The sequence below is a fragment of the Seriola lalandi genome, unplaced genomic scaffold, assembly GCF_002814215.2.
Source record: "Seriola lalandi dorsalis isolate HSWRI2012SDOR001 ecotype SW California unplaced genomic scaffold, Sedor1 jcf7180002054218, whole genome shotgun sequence".
NCBI lineage: Eukaryota > Metazoa > Chordata > Actinopteri > Carangiformes > Carangidae > Seriola > Seriola lalandi.
The window spans coordinates 216,598-231,871 of NW_019524771.1; the positions used below are offsets into that span (position 1 = coordinate 216,598).

Consider the following 15,274-nt stretch of genomic DNA (forward strand, 5'->3'; position numbering starts at 1 on the left):
GGCAAGCTGCTCTTGATTCTAACACCGATAAACGACTGATATATTGATAGATAACCGAATACCTGTTTGTGTGCCTACCATGCAAACTGGCGTGCAAATATACATTTCTACCACATCTCCGTTCATGCATCGATAGATGAACTCATAAATCTCCTCAACAGAATTAACAGAAACAATTTAAGCAGAGAGTGCTTTTATTTTGTCATTTATCTTCCGCTGCTGGCTACAGGCAACCCAGAAGCCCTCTGGAGTGATAAATTTGCCTGTCACCTTGCGTGGGCGGCTGGGATCTGAGCACATGTAATAATGTAAAAATAATTACCCAGGGGAGAGGTGTGTGGAGGTACCCCACTTGCACCCCCATATAGCCTGCTCCATTTCAGTGTGTGTTAGTGAAAGAGAGAGGAGCTTCAGAGAGCAGGGCACATCTCAATGACACCAGTTACTGAGCCTTTGTGGGTATTCAAGAGACTCCCTTGAGAATCCCTGGCTTCTGTCTATCTACTACTTATCACACCTGACTAGGTAAAACCTCCAGATCTCAAACACTCAGCGAAAGACTGCCAACTAAATCTGACCCTGAGTGTCTCTGGGCTTTGGGGAAAGTATGTGCTCTGCAGTCTGCTTGCAGCATTTTTATATTGGTGCTTTTTTTATTTATTTATTTATTTTTATTATTATTTTTTCTTTCCCCTTACTGTGTGCGTATGACTGGATGCCACAATGGACAATTTTGCCTGTATTGTTCTGTGAGCTGCCAGCAGGCTCTCAATGAATTAGCCACGCCACTTGTCGTGCCTTTTCTCATCTACTTTCTGCTGCACTGTTTTTCCTTCAATTTTCCACATAAGTGGTTCTGATTCTCAGTCCAGTGAATGGGATTTGAAATGTCTGTATTTGTGGTGCTCTATATTTGTCATATCTTTAGTCAGGAGCCGCAACTGCCACAATTTTCACAACACTGGAATAGGATGCAGTCTGGGGCTCTTATTCTAATGCGAGCCTCTGATCCGTTCGCCACTCTAGTGCCATCAAATCCCAGATGTTGCAACTTCCCCATCTGCCCTGAGAGTGAAAATGTGTAGCAGAGTATCAGAGGAAAATGTGTTCATTTGTTACATGAGATGTTTATTGCATTAATTAGACAATAGCAAATGAAGCCATGTCTGTTTCCAGTTTCTCATTGGCTCCTGCCAAATTGCTCTGACTGAACAATTACACTTAATCGATCACAAAATAAATGATTCATGGAAGATGAATAGGCTGCAGATTGGTAGACCTGGACGATTTGACTTTGGCTGCTCAATTGAAATTGATAAAAGCCGATAAGGGCTCATTCCTTATCCCCCTGCCAATAGGGTGATGGTAATTAGGAGGTAGTAATAACTTCCTATCTCAGCACTGATCAATATTTTAGTAAAGTAGATTCACTCCTATAGGAAGGGAGAATTGGCTGAGCATTGCAGTGAACAGGTTTCACTAACACTGTTGCTATGGAGATTCCTTTACATCCCAGGATCTGAATGCTAAATGACAGCATGTTCCCTGAGAGTTAATCCAGAAAGTAATCTGGGTTTCCCATTGCTCTAAGTGTTAGCTAATGTCTAGACTTTTAATCCAAGTTCCATTCACCAGTCTGTGGGACCATAAACAGCTGATTTATGAAGTTGCTTTGGAATTAATATCTCTCACTTGGTTTATTTATGGGAAGCTCAGTGTCAGGCGTCTCAGGTTGTATTTATGGTTTCCTACCCATCACAAGTAACTGAAATGTCCAACAGGAAGAGGAAACGCTCCAAATCAAATTTTATCTGCCAAGGTTGCTATCCATCCAAGTTAGGTGTCAACTTTTCATTAGACATATGACCCAGTGCCCACCCCCCACCTGCTCCCCATTACCGCACCATCTCACACACACATGCACACTCACACGCAGACACACACTCACATATATAACAAATATCCCCAGTAGAAATCAGTCTTATTCTAATTATCCTTAGCAGGAGTACTGCTGTGTGATGAACACAAGGACGATGCAGCCATTTCCTCTGTCAGCTCCATGTCTTTCAAATGGTCTTTCTCTAGTGGGCTGGGGGAGGAGAGTGGTGATGAGACAAAGGCATGCTCTTTTACTTTTAGACTGTGTACATTTGTGGTGCAGTCTTGCTGGAGTGCACAGCAGAAAACAAAAGTCCCCTCCTTTTCAGCTGCTTTTATTCTGACAGATGCTAAGCGCACAAGGGGGGGATAAAAAGGGGAGGTGCAGGTGTATGGGGGAAAATAAAGTGGGGAAAAGGGTTAGGGAAAGGTGGTATGGTGAGAGAGAATGATGGCAGTTTGGGAACATGGCAGCCAGAAACAGAGGTAGAAGGATGGGGAGAGATGTATTACCCTATAAAAGTGCATGTGTCGGATGCACAGCCATCAATTTGAATGACTTGTCTCCCCCGAGGGCCTGTTTTGGCATTCAGGAACCACAACAAGGGCTCTTAGCTTGCCAGGGCTGCAGTACATTTGGACTCCCCCCTCTGTGGAACAGCTTTTCTCATTTAGAACCTGTGGCTGAGGGAGAGACTGACTGCAGCACGCCCATTACCTGCCCTTGTCCTCAGGGCCTGACTCTCTCCCAGTCCCCCAGAGCCAACATATCACCCTACTGGAGCTGAGACAAAAAGCCCCATCAGGCAGCCAGGCTGCTAACTACTGTGTTATGCAGCTTCTCAGAGTGCACATGTGTATCTGTAGTCTAGTACATACAGCACTGCCAGGCACTGACAGAGAAGACAGTGCTGTCCTCTTCATCACATGTGGTGCTTGTCTGACCAGTGCAGAGTGTGATTTCCCAGGGAATATGAATAAGAGTCCCTCAGCAAAATACTTTCACTGGGTCTTTAGTTTGATTAAAATGTGTTTATTTTGTATCCTTCCTCTATTAAGTAAATTAGTGATTATACATTATTAAGTTTTTGTCCGTATTTTAATCCATATCAATGGCAGGTCATTACAAACAAGTAGAATATGATTCATTAGTGAACTGACACATAAACAAAGGCATTTAACTCCATTTCTAATTCTCATTTAACTCCATCTGTGTTACCCATGGTAACGAGCCTCAGACGTGATTGTACAGTAAAGTGGCCCTAATGGCCTCCCAGCAGTCACCCATGACAGGTTAAAGTCTTAATGGCTGCTTTTTATGGTTCTCACCCCCTCAGGAGGGACACAACACCTGTTAAATGGAGCTGCCCTCTGTCATAAGCAGGCATCCCACAAGTGGGTCGGGGCACCATGGTGCGGCTAGGGTTGAAGATTGACATCTCATCAAATAAGATTTAGACTGTCTGGACATCACCACAAGGGGCTGATGGGAAAACACAGCAGAATGTACACGATATTAATGAATAAGGAAACATATACATGTGCGTGTGGATGTGCACTGTTGCACGTGTGTGCAGAGAGCAAATGCATGCATTAGTGTCTCCACGGTGTGCTTTTGCATTAATAACTCAGAGAATGTGACAAAGACACAGCGGGAGAAACAGAGAGATAAAGGGCTGTGGATGCCTGAAGGAATTCTAACTTTGTGAGAGAAGAAATGTATCCGTACTGTACTTCCCTCTATCTCAGAAGTGTTTCATTAGCTTCAGAGGCTTACGGCAAGCTTATCTCACACAAACACACATTCTTGTGCACAAACTAACATTTAAACATATGTTTGATTTTTTTGTCTTCATGTTGTCTCGCTGCTGATTACTGTCATGTTTTTCTGTTCATTATTTCTAAATCCAGTAACATAATGCAGAGTTAGACCATGCATAATAAGGAATTTGGGTTGTTCTTTGTACAGGAAAAACTCTGGGAGTAATGTAATTTCACAGCCTATGCTTAATCTAGCATTTCATCCTCTATTTCTGCTCAGCCGGCCAGGACTGTTGAATGCGGGTGACCCAGGCTACCCCTGGTTAGCGGACTCTTGGCCAGCCACCAGCCTGCCTGTCAACAGCAGCTCCGGGGGACCCAATGACCTGAGTAACTTTGGCCGAGGAGGTGAGCGTCGTGGTGCTTTAAGAAAGAGAAAGGAAGAGATGAAAGATGATGACCTGCCCTCCCTTCTGTTCTACCAGAGCTCCTGTTGTTCATTATGTACATCTATGCATGCAAGATGTATACATATGTGCATACCGCGCGTGTGTTTGGATATACATTTATATATCACATCAGAGGACAGCTAGAGCATTAACAACAGGGCCCCCACTGTCGCCTGGCTGAGTAATGGCAAATAGTCCAGCTTTGTGTCATAGCCCATACCTCAGAGCAAGAGAATGTGAGGGGAGAGACCGTCAGAGGAGGCAGAGGAGCAGGGGGTGGATGGGTGTTTGAAAGGATGGTCTTGAGCAGCCAGTCGTGAAGGACAGGCGCAGCTTGACTGGCGCAGATGCGGACACTTCCGCCATGGCTCTACATCATCTCCCCTTCACTGGGCATGCAAACCATGCACTACGGAGAGAGTCTGCTTGCTCTTTTCCTCCCTTCCTCTGTCATCACACACACACATACACACACACGCACACACACACACACACACACACACATGCAGAGCAGCAGCTTTATCCCTCATGTATATGAACAGAGAAGGGAGGGGAGTGAGATATCCTCACATGTGGAGGGGAACAGGGCACCTCAGCTTGGAGGCTGAGGATTGGAATACATGAATAACTGGGATGATTATTTTTCAGTGAGATTAACCTTTTAAGTGCTGTTTCTTAAAATGTGAGCTGACCTGAAAGCACCAAAACCCAGACTTTAATTCCATAAGAATCAAGGGCCGTGTGAACAACCCTGGACTATCCAGCCAGACGTATAGCTGGGTAGTCCTGTTCTCTTTATCTACCATAAAAACAGACAGGTTTTTTGTTTGAATAATGCAGAGTTACAGGTGAGGTGAACTTTTTCCTCCTTTTCTACATTCTCCCTCCCTTCCTCTTTTCCAGATCTCCCTACTGGTCAAGGGGATAAGACAGGCACCATGCTCTCTGATGGAGCCATCTACAGCAGCATAGATTTCACCACCAAAGCCAACTACAACAGCCCTGGCCAAGCATCCCAGGCCACTCCCTATGCCACCACTCAGATTCTCCACTCCAGCAGCATCCATGAGCTGGCCGTGGACCTGCCCGAGGCCCAGTGGAAAGCTTCACTCCAGGCCAAGCAAGAGATGGCCAACCTGGGCTACTCCCTGCCCGACAAGAATTCCTGCAACAACAGTAAGTTACACGGAGAAAGTGAGTGTGCCAATAGCGATTTGTGGTGATGTTGTTACCCCCGTGTGACGGATGTTTAGCAAGTCAATACGATAGTGTGTCGGTTAGAACTATTAGTCAGTCAACCGATATCACAAACTTCAAGTTTACAGTACATTTAAACTTCTCCACCCAAAGTCTCTGAAGCCTTCGGAACCCCACCAAGGTGAGGGGAGGTTGTCTTAAAAAACGAGCCATTTTTCCCCGAGCACATATCATCTTGGTTACTCTCCAAGGTTGAATAAACATCTCTTGGAGGAGTAGTGCAGTTAAGTCATCCATCCATTTTCTTGCTTGGTTTTCATGATGGTACCACTCCTCCTTCAGTTTCAGAGTAATTGCCAATCCATTTTAGCTTGACTAATGTTTAAGAAAATAATCCAAATGAATTACTGTGGATTTGATATGGGATTTTTTTTAAAGCAGAGTGGGGTTTCATACTTAAGGTGTAATGAGCGTTCATCGGCTGTATTCTAATACATATTTATGATCTCATTTTCCAACAGTCTAAAAACTGATTAATTATAGTTTTTACAAAGTCCGCCTAATGCGATGAATCTTTAAAAACTACTTTTCTAATTCTCCCTGGCATCATTTTAAAGAGTATGATCACATATTATTATACATGATTATAGCTTGCTGAAGGAGGACAAATATTGAATTAAAGTCTCTACTTTAACTCATTTATCTCATCTTGTGAATTGAAAAGATAAACACTAGGTTTTTCTTTTTTTTCAGATCAATAGCAAATCGAATTTGTCCAGCACATGTACTGTTGGTTGCATACAAACCCCAAAATGAAGGAAATGTTAAACAAGTGCAGCTTGTTGAATGTATGAATCCTGAATATATCCTGCTTGCTTGATGCTCTAACTGCATGTTTGCATGTGCTTGTGCTAACTGCCAGTCACCTGATGCCACTGTGGTTTTTGCCCTTTAACCCCCACTGTAGCCCTCCTTTTCATTCCTGACTACCGATTGGCCGAAGGATTGTCTAATAGAATCCCACACAACCAATCACAAGATTTCAGCACCACCAGCTCTCACAACAGCTCAGAGCGAAGCGGCAGTCTCTCAGGTTGGTTTACGCAGCAGAGGATTTTATTAAGTAAACTTGGAAACACTCTGGGGCTCTGCCGCTTGACTTTAGGATTGACAGATGTCTTAATTGCTTCATTGATCTGTTATTTGCATGTTACAAAAATGTTTTTATTAACATAGTCCCTCTCCCTCACCAGAGATGCTTTGCTCACTCAGCTCCCCCTGCTTACAGTTCATGACATGTGAACACTCACTTCTGAGTATAATGGCTACTACTGTATGTAGCCATGTTGTGATAAAGAGTTGGACAAGAGTTATTGGAGCATAACGAAACGGGGCATTTAAATCAAAGGGAAAGAATAGTACTATGATCTACTGACAGAATATGGCTGCAAGTGCTAATGCTGGGTTTCTGCCATCACTGCTGGTTCTTATAAAGGCTTTGTCTCTCACTTTGTGACTGAGAAGATGGGAATAGGGGCAGAGGGAGTCTTTCAGACAGAGTGGACTATATACACACACGCACACGCACACACCATTAGAGATGCTTGGCTGGTTAAAGTGGCAAAAATACCTCCCTTTTTCCCTCTTCCCCTAATGGTTGCCGACTACACTAAAACCCATGTTCAGAGAATTACAATGTCATTTATAGGACACCAAGGCAGCCCTCTGCCTGCCTCCCATCCACTCTCCTCTTTTATCTAGTTACAAGCCACTGCCTTAACTGGTCTCTAATTCAGTGCTCTGGCACACAGTGGGCTGGAGAGAAGGATGTGAAGTGGCCATGCCTGACAGGCAGATTCTTCCCAAAGACACGCAGGTTACTGAGGGCTCTTACTGGCCTTAGCACATTCCCTATTATGATTTTATGAGACAAAGAGAAACATAGAAAAATAGGTACTGCTGCTTAACAGTAAATGTTCAGTGTAAATGCAGTATATGCTGAAAAAATAGTTCATCACCTTGAGGAACTGTGCTTATTTGATTTCTTGCCCAGAGTTAGATGTGAAGATCCATACCAGTCTCATATCTCTCTGTTAAATATTAAGCTACAGTCACCAGGAGGTTTGTTTAGCATCCAAACTAGAAACGGGGAAACAGGCAGTCTGCCTCTGTCCAAAGATAACTAAATTCACCTTCTAGCATATTACCCCCCCTGATTTTTACACTTCGTTTATTAACAATGGAGATAAACTAGTGTGTTAATTAGTGAGCTTTAGAGGTGCTGATAGGCATTTTTTTTTTTTTTGCTTTTGGACAGAGTTAAGCCAGCATTTTTCATCCTGTTTCCAGTCTTTATTCTAAGCTAAGATAACTGTTTCCTGGCTGAAGCTTTAGGGGTATTGTCAGTGGAAGGATATGACAGTGGCACCAAACTTCTTATCTAACTCTGCAAGAAAATGAATATCTGGATTCCCCAAAATGTTTAACTATTTCTTTAAAGCACTGTCAGATTAGTAAAAAGACAGAATATAAATGTGTATAGTATGTGGATATTGTGAGGGAGATTAATTACTTACATTCTTGTTGTTAAAGAACACTCCTTGGTTAACACCTGTCGGGCACAGGTTGGGCCGGGTTCAGACAAAAATTTAGAATTGAGGTTTGGGTCGGGTTCAGTCACGTCAGCCTTTTGACGGTCATTTACGAGGTGCCCATACATGTGTAACCAGGGTAAACAGGCAAGCTGTGGCCATGGTAACAGCAACAAGTGTGTGATAGTGTAATACAAACTCAGTGCTTGGGTCTGGTTAGGGTAGAACAGATTGCCTGTTGGGTCCGGCTTGGGCTCGGTCACTACTCTCTTGGACTCAGTTCAGGTTCAGACAGAAGTATGTGGCCTGAGCCACATTCTAATAGTATCCCATAACAAAAATGATCACAGGAATGTATACTATACAATGTGCAGACTAGTACAGCCTGGTGCCTTTTTTAAGGAATTGTGCAAACAGCATTGCATCTCTAATGTAAAAATAATTATTTGAATAAGACTGAAATAGTAATGTCTATATGTATTAATAATACTATAATAATAATAATATAATATATAATAGTATAGTGCAATGTACCACAGTGATGGAAATTTTAATCAGCATGAGCTTAGTTCTGATTCAGACTTCAACCAAAGTAAACTCAGCATTTGAAGGGGGGGGGGGGGGGGGTTGAAGCTACAGTGCTGTGCTCTCCCTCGAAGGAGATAGAAAGAATAATGAATGTCAGGTCTGAAGGAGGAGAGCAGGATGAAAAGGAACAGAAATAGAGCAGCTTTTATGGCAGCATGGATCTCCACTGGGGGCATGAAGCTGCTCATTAAAACCTTTCATAGCGTAGGGGAGAAGAGGTAGCTGGTGTTTTCTATGTTTTCTGTAGCCGTTAGAGACCCTGAAGACTCCCCGTTCCCCTCCACTCACACCAGCCTCTATGAAAGGCTACAAAGTCCATGATCATGTGAAGTCCATGGTTGTGTGTGACCTCTTGTGCTCCTGCCCTCTCTGTATGTGTTGCATCTCACCTCATTATGTAAGATGTTAACTATGTTAACTAAGATGGAAAATAATGATCCGTGACTTTCAGTTAATTTGATGTCCTTTTTAAATTTATTCTCCCACCTATAAGTTATATCCGACTGCATAGTCTTCCTAGAGTCTGCGCTCTGTGGTTTTCCCCCTCACCACTGACGCACCCAGTGAAAACAAAGCAAGCTGAAGGCTATGCAGCCCTACAGTTATAGGCTGGGACCGCCCAAACCTTGGGTATAAATACCCAACGCTGAATCTATATTTAGTATGAGTTCCCCTTTGAAGAGAGGCCCAGTTTTGTCAGAGGAGATGGTTCGCTGTGTAATTCCTGTATAGCTCCTAGCCACAGCCTCTCTCTCTCTCTGTATTTTTCATATTTGGGGTGAACTGTTATAATTCCAGTGCCAGTCCATCCCTAGAAGAGGCTCATTTACAATATTGATGGCTGGTCTTGTGTGGAGGGACTAAGGATGATTGAACAATCACGTCAGCTCACCATTTATTGGTAAAAGTCAAGCGTCGCCCAGAGGTACGATTAGGAAACCCAATTACTTTCAGACTATACTTACACTGTGGTGCCGTCTGCCTTGGGCTTACAGTTGTTTCTTTTATTACTTCCATTCTTTATTAATCTTATTCTGACACCTCTTCTATCTCCCCCTGCCTGATATTTCTTCTCCTTCCCCAGTATTTTTACCATGCTCATCTTTGAAGTGGTTTTGTTTTTCTTGCTGGAAAGAAATTTTTAATAGCAATATAATCATAATTTTCTGGACTTGAAACATATTATACAGTATTTATGATTTCTCCGCCATCTGGCTTCCATGAAAATCAATAGAAATGTAACTCATTGCTTCTGTAAGTTTCGTTTCATGACAGTTATCTACTCAGTTTATTAAATTACATTAGAATGCATGATGTTACATTGCACGAGATGCAATATTGGCAGCTTTTTTTTTTTGTGGCACTGGGAAAAGTGATTACAGGCCTTTGGCAGGGAAGGCTAACCAACAGATGACAGATACAAATGTGTTCAACAGAGTTTCCCAAAGATGGCTTTCACTAGTCTGTGAGGCTGATGACGTCAGCCTGAGGTATTTTCTGGATTGAGATGTAAGGGGTTTACTGGTAGAGGCACTTCAGCCTTCCGCTAATGGATTTATATATGCAAATACAGTAGAGTATGTCTCCTTGCTTCCCTTCCATATGCACAAAAGATTAAACACATTACATACATATTATCTTAAAAAACACTTAATGCTCAAAACTAATTGCGCAGTGTAGGGTTGCTACTGGAAGATAATGTACAATGTGTGTTTTGTGATGATGTGATGTAGAGATCTACTCACCACAGTCAGTAATGCTCAAGAGACACATTTGCATTATTACTGTGAATATATACTGTTAATTTTAAAGGGGTAAAACATATTAGAGTAGAGATTATTGATTAGCCTCATAGATGTGTAAACTTATTATATTTCATGTATCATTACAATGCACTTTACGCTCAGTGGACGTTCTGGTCGAACGGATGTAAATTGTCTCAACTTTCTAGGTCGGTGAATGTTGTCTGATACTGGCGTCCTTTCTCAACCATTTATTCTGGAAGCATACTCAGTTGTTGGTTTTTTAGGAACACCTTGCTAAAGCTAATGCAGTCTAATACAACAGCCCTGCAATGGATCCTCCCATCATGAATGGGGTGAACAAATCATAGGAACACCTGTCAATATAAGACAATATAGCTCAACAGCTCCGCAATTTGTAGCCTCCAAAATGATCATACATCATAAAGTTTCACAAACTGAACATTATATGTAATATATCCTTCATGAAGGAGGATTTATCGCAGGACTGCATTACTTCTCAGCGAGTTGTTCCTAATAAACTGACAACTGAGTATTTAAAGCAATAATGTTCACAATATGATGCATTATGCATCTGTACAACAGTATTTACCATTTGTTAGTTGCTTTTACTCTATATTTGTATATTTTATAGGTAGACCTAGTCAGCAGGCAGATTAGCAGGTAGCAACTCTCTTGTTAATGAATTAATTCAGGTGTAGGTCTTCTTTTTTCCAGCAAAAATGTAGAATATCCCCTGGTTCCAGCTTCTTAGTTGTGATCACATCCTAGTTTTCTTGTCTCTTGTCTTTTGTGATCGTAAACGAGATATCTTTGTTAGCCTTTCACCTTAAGCTTTCAGAAGTTGTAACAGTTAATCAATAAAAAAATCATCTGTAGTTGCAGCCCTCATGTTAAGTTAACATCTTCTACCCATTGAGGTGCACAAGCCAATACTACCTCAGGTCTGTACTTGTTTTCATTGTATGGACTGAATTGCAAGCAGGTATAATAAAATTATAGGACAGAGCTGTTGCCTTTGTGGGAGTTGCAGTAATATATTTCCACATATACCAGTGAGTAAATATTTAAAGGAGCTAGTAACAAATGTTAAAGTAACATCCAACAGATGTTTTTTCCTCAATATTTTTTTTAATGAATAATGAATTGCCAGTAGATAAAAACAGCTCTAAAATACTGTTCATAAGCTTCAGAGTATGTATACTGTATATATTTCAACTTAAAAGCAGATTTTGGCTTGAAGGCAAATGTGTTTTAAAGTTTAAAAAAAAAGAAAAAGGTTTCTTCTACAGTGACCAAATCATATAAAACCCAGTATTGACCTGGCTGGCAGATTTATAAAGATGGATGGGACAGAGGAGAATCTGGTGTTGGAGGGATATGAGTGGAAATGGATGGGGTTAGCGGCACTCTGGTGTAATAAAAGAAATGAAAGTAGTAATAGACTCTCAGTGAATTCCATTAGGGACACACTGACACTACACAAGCCATTCATTATGATGATGCTGTGAAGTGAGATATTTCATTGTGGAAGCCAAAGCCTGGTGTGAAAGGGGACACTGAGGGATGGTGGAGCACAAAGGTCTGCCTCAGCCTCGTTTACTGCCGTTTTCTCCTGTTTCTATGGAGATGTGAGGCTTTTCAGCCAATCAATCAATGGAGGCATGCTTTTCATCAGGAAACCTTGAGCTTTTGTGTGTAAGCACTGACAGACAGGAGCCCATTACAATCTTGTGTTTGAAATTGTGTATGACTTTCCAAGGGTATGTTGAAGCTGACTTCAAATGGATTTGTAATCTATGTAACATGTTTGGACTAAATTGAGTTTCTTTCCACATTTGTTACATGACAAAAGCAGCTACTGTAATTTGTGATGCTATCCTAGTTATAAATTAGTTTTTAATTGATTTTCTTTTACAACCTAATTTCCAATGACTGTATGTCTCAAGTACATGCTCTCCTTGTGTAGGTGGAAAGGGAGGAAAGAAGAAGAAGACCAAGGCTGGCTCCAAACCCACTAAAGCCAATGGGTCCAACTGGGCCAATGTTCCCCTGCCCCCTCCCCCTGTTCACCCTCTCCCTGGCACTGAGATGGACCATTATCCCAATGAGCACCATGAAGGAGGAGGGTATGTCAAATACGAATGTGAACGGATAGTATCCTCTAAACGGATAAAAGCAACATTCACATTTTTGCAGTAATACTGAAGTTTGACTGAAGATGCACAGGTTTATTTTGACCTCATGATCAGATATTGAAGCACTTGAATGTCACTTGGCACAACTTGAAAGTAGTCAGGAAATGGACGAGCTGAGTTTAGTGACCGTCTCAAAAGTGCATGCATTTGTCAGTATCTTTATAATTAATTTTCATTGACATTTCAGCCCAATTTTATTTTCACCTGGACCTCATTAAGTTCACTAATCCTGTGTCCACTATGACCATTAATATTTGCACACTTTTTATTTAGACTCAGTTAAGACTTTTTTTTTCTTTTTTTTGAAGCCATGATTACAAATGACATTTAAAAAAACGACTCAAAACGATGATTCCTAACTACAAGCCCCTCCCACGCTTGATATATATAACTTGAGATTTCTTATTGCTATTGTTGTACGTTCCCTCTACTGCCTACCTAAAGAGTATAGAATCTGGTGTTTTGTTTGCTGGGAAGAACAAGACGGTGCTTGACAACATGAGCAACACTTCACCTTGCAGTGTGTAATAACCGGGTTCAGCTCTGTTTTCTCTGCAGCTAATTACTGTACTACTGTACATCTGGAGAAAAGTGAAGGATCAATGTGTGTGTAGCCTCCACACGCACCCAGATACACACACATCCTCACTTACTCAGGCTCTCACAGAAAAACTCATATACAGATGGCTGCAGATCAAACTCTCTGCTGATCCTGTCTTCAATCTATGGGATGACTTCATGACAGGAAAATAAATGGAAAAAAAAAAAAACATGTTCGAGGAATCTCCTGCTGCTACTAGCGCACTAGCGCAGACACACAGATGGTTTCAGATTAATCTATTTGCTGAATTTCACAGTGGAAAAAAATCATAATTGCATTGTTTCATAAAGCAAGAGACAGACAGGCACAGAGGGGGGTTTATACCAACAGTGTTATCCACCAACAGAGACTGAAATAGACCAAATATACATATATATATATATATATATGTACTAATTATGTGGCTTTTTTAAATCACCTGACACATTTTTAACACTTCATTTAGTGTAGTGAATTTACCAGAAGCTTATGTATTTTATTGTAGGTACAAAGTATTAGAGACTTATTTGACAGTTAGTGTGTGTGTCTCTCTTTGGTCCAGCAGGTACTATGTCCTCTTACTCCCATTTCCAATCTGGGAGAGTCATCTGCTTTAATAGGCTATCTGGCATATGAAGAGTCCTGTGCACTGTAAATCTGATGCTGCTCTTAATGGCAGCAGATTAAAACAGTTATGTCCTGTGGAGTGTGCACTGACAAATTTCTTTAATGAACATTTTCTTTATGGCCAGTATTATTTCAGCATGTATAAGCACATCTATGAGGAAGTGAAGCCTGACTGCCTCTGTAATTCCACTCAGGACTGTCGTGTAATACATTCTTGCAAAAGTTGGACAAGGTCACAAAACTCTGTTAGTATAGTATATAGGTTTATCTTAAAATTTTTATATTTCTATGCTGCCAGCTATTCCATTCCTCCATCAGTAACTCTCCTTACCTTTGGAGACATTGATGTCATAATGTACCTTATTGTTAATCTGTTTCTGTCCATGTGTATTTTCCGTTTTCTTCTCTCAATAGCTTTAAAATCAATGAGCTGTGTTAAATATATGATACATTTATCGGTTTGGTTTGTGGTAACTCGCATATGTCCAATATAGATGATCAGACCAGAGCTGGAACCACACCTTGAGTCATTGATTAGACTATTGACAGGAAATTAATCAGGAGCTGTTTTGATAATCAATTAATCATGTGAGTCATGTTTTTAATCGAAAAACGTTCTCAGATTCTAGCTTCTCACGTGTGACAAAGCCAAAGATGAAAACGCCATTTTGAGCTTTGAAAAACTATAATGGACATCTCGTCCTACCACAGGTATGAGAGTGATGGCTGGGGCCCCCCCATGCCCGTCCAGACCTATCTTCACCAAGGCATGGAGGATGAGCTGGAAGAAGAGGAGGAGAGGGTCCCCACCCCGCCCATCCGAGGAGTTGCCTCCTCTCCGGCTGCTGTGTCCTTTGGACAGCAGTCCACAGCCACCCTTACCCCTTCTCCTCGGGACGAGATGCAGCCCATGCTCCAGGCCCATTTGGATGAACTGACTAGGGTATACCAACTGGACATGGCAAAACAGACATGGTAAACACTGTGATATTAAAAGCATCTGAGTTTTTAAAATAACAATGAAAACCTCTATCTATCTTATCTATCTATCTATCTATTTACCAATCTATCTATCTATCTATCTATTTACCTATCTATCTATCTATCTATCTTATCTATCTATCTTATCTATCTATCTATCTATCTATCTATCTATCTATCTATCTATCTATCTATATATGTTGGGAGATAGCTATAATATATGCATTGTTTTCATTTTAAGATGCTTACTGTACATTCTGTTCTGCGTGTGTTGCTGCATGGATTTATTTTGGCCCTGCAGTATCCTTCATGTCAACTGTGTGTGCAGCCGAGATAAACCCATTTATCATTTCATTTTAATGGGCCCATGCTACCACTTAGGCGGCTACTGTATTTTGCTCACTCTAAGAGAAACAATTTTTTACCCAGTTGTTTACTCCTCCCACACCTACACAGCAAATTCCATTGTTGTTGTGCTCATGCAAGTCAGATGAAGGCCATGCTTCATTCTGTCGGCAACGCAGACAGACTGGCATTCATTCATAACAGTGAACTGTGTGTGTGTGTGTGTGTGTGTGTGTGTGTGTGTGTGTATGTGTATGTGTGTGTGTGTGTGTGTGTGTGTGTGTGTGTGTGTGTGTGTGTGTGTGTGTGTGTGTGT

General features: G+C 41.4%; 1 protein-coding gene across 1 annotated transcript in view; it reads left to right on the forward strand.

Moving 5' to 3' along the window:
• robo2 (roundabout, axon guidance receptor, homolog 2 (Drosophila)) overlaps window positions 1-15,274 on the forward strand; it is a 162,237-nt gene that overhangs the window by 135,110 nt on the left and 11,853 nt on the right. Inside the window, exons 20-24 of the mRNA XM_087173437.1 lie at window positions 3,920-4,047; window positions 4,992-5,264; window positions 6,253-6,378; window positions 12,197-12,356; window positions 14,344-14,607. Of these exons, the coding sequence (XP_087029563.1) occupies window positions 3,920-4,047; window positions 4,992-5,264; window positions 6,253-6,378; window positions 12,197-12,356; window positions 14,344-14,607 (951 nt within the window). The remainder of the gene's footprint in view (window positions 1-3,919; window positions 4,048-4,991; window positions 5,265-6,252; window positions 6,379-12,196; window positions 12,357-14,343; window positions 14,608-15,274) is intronic.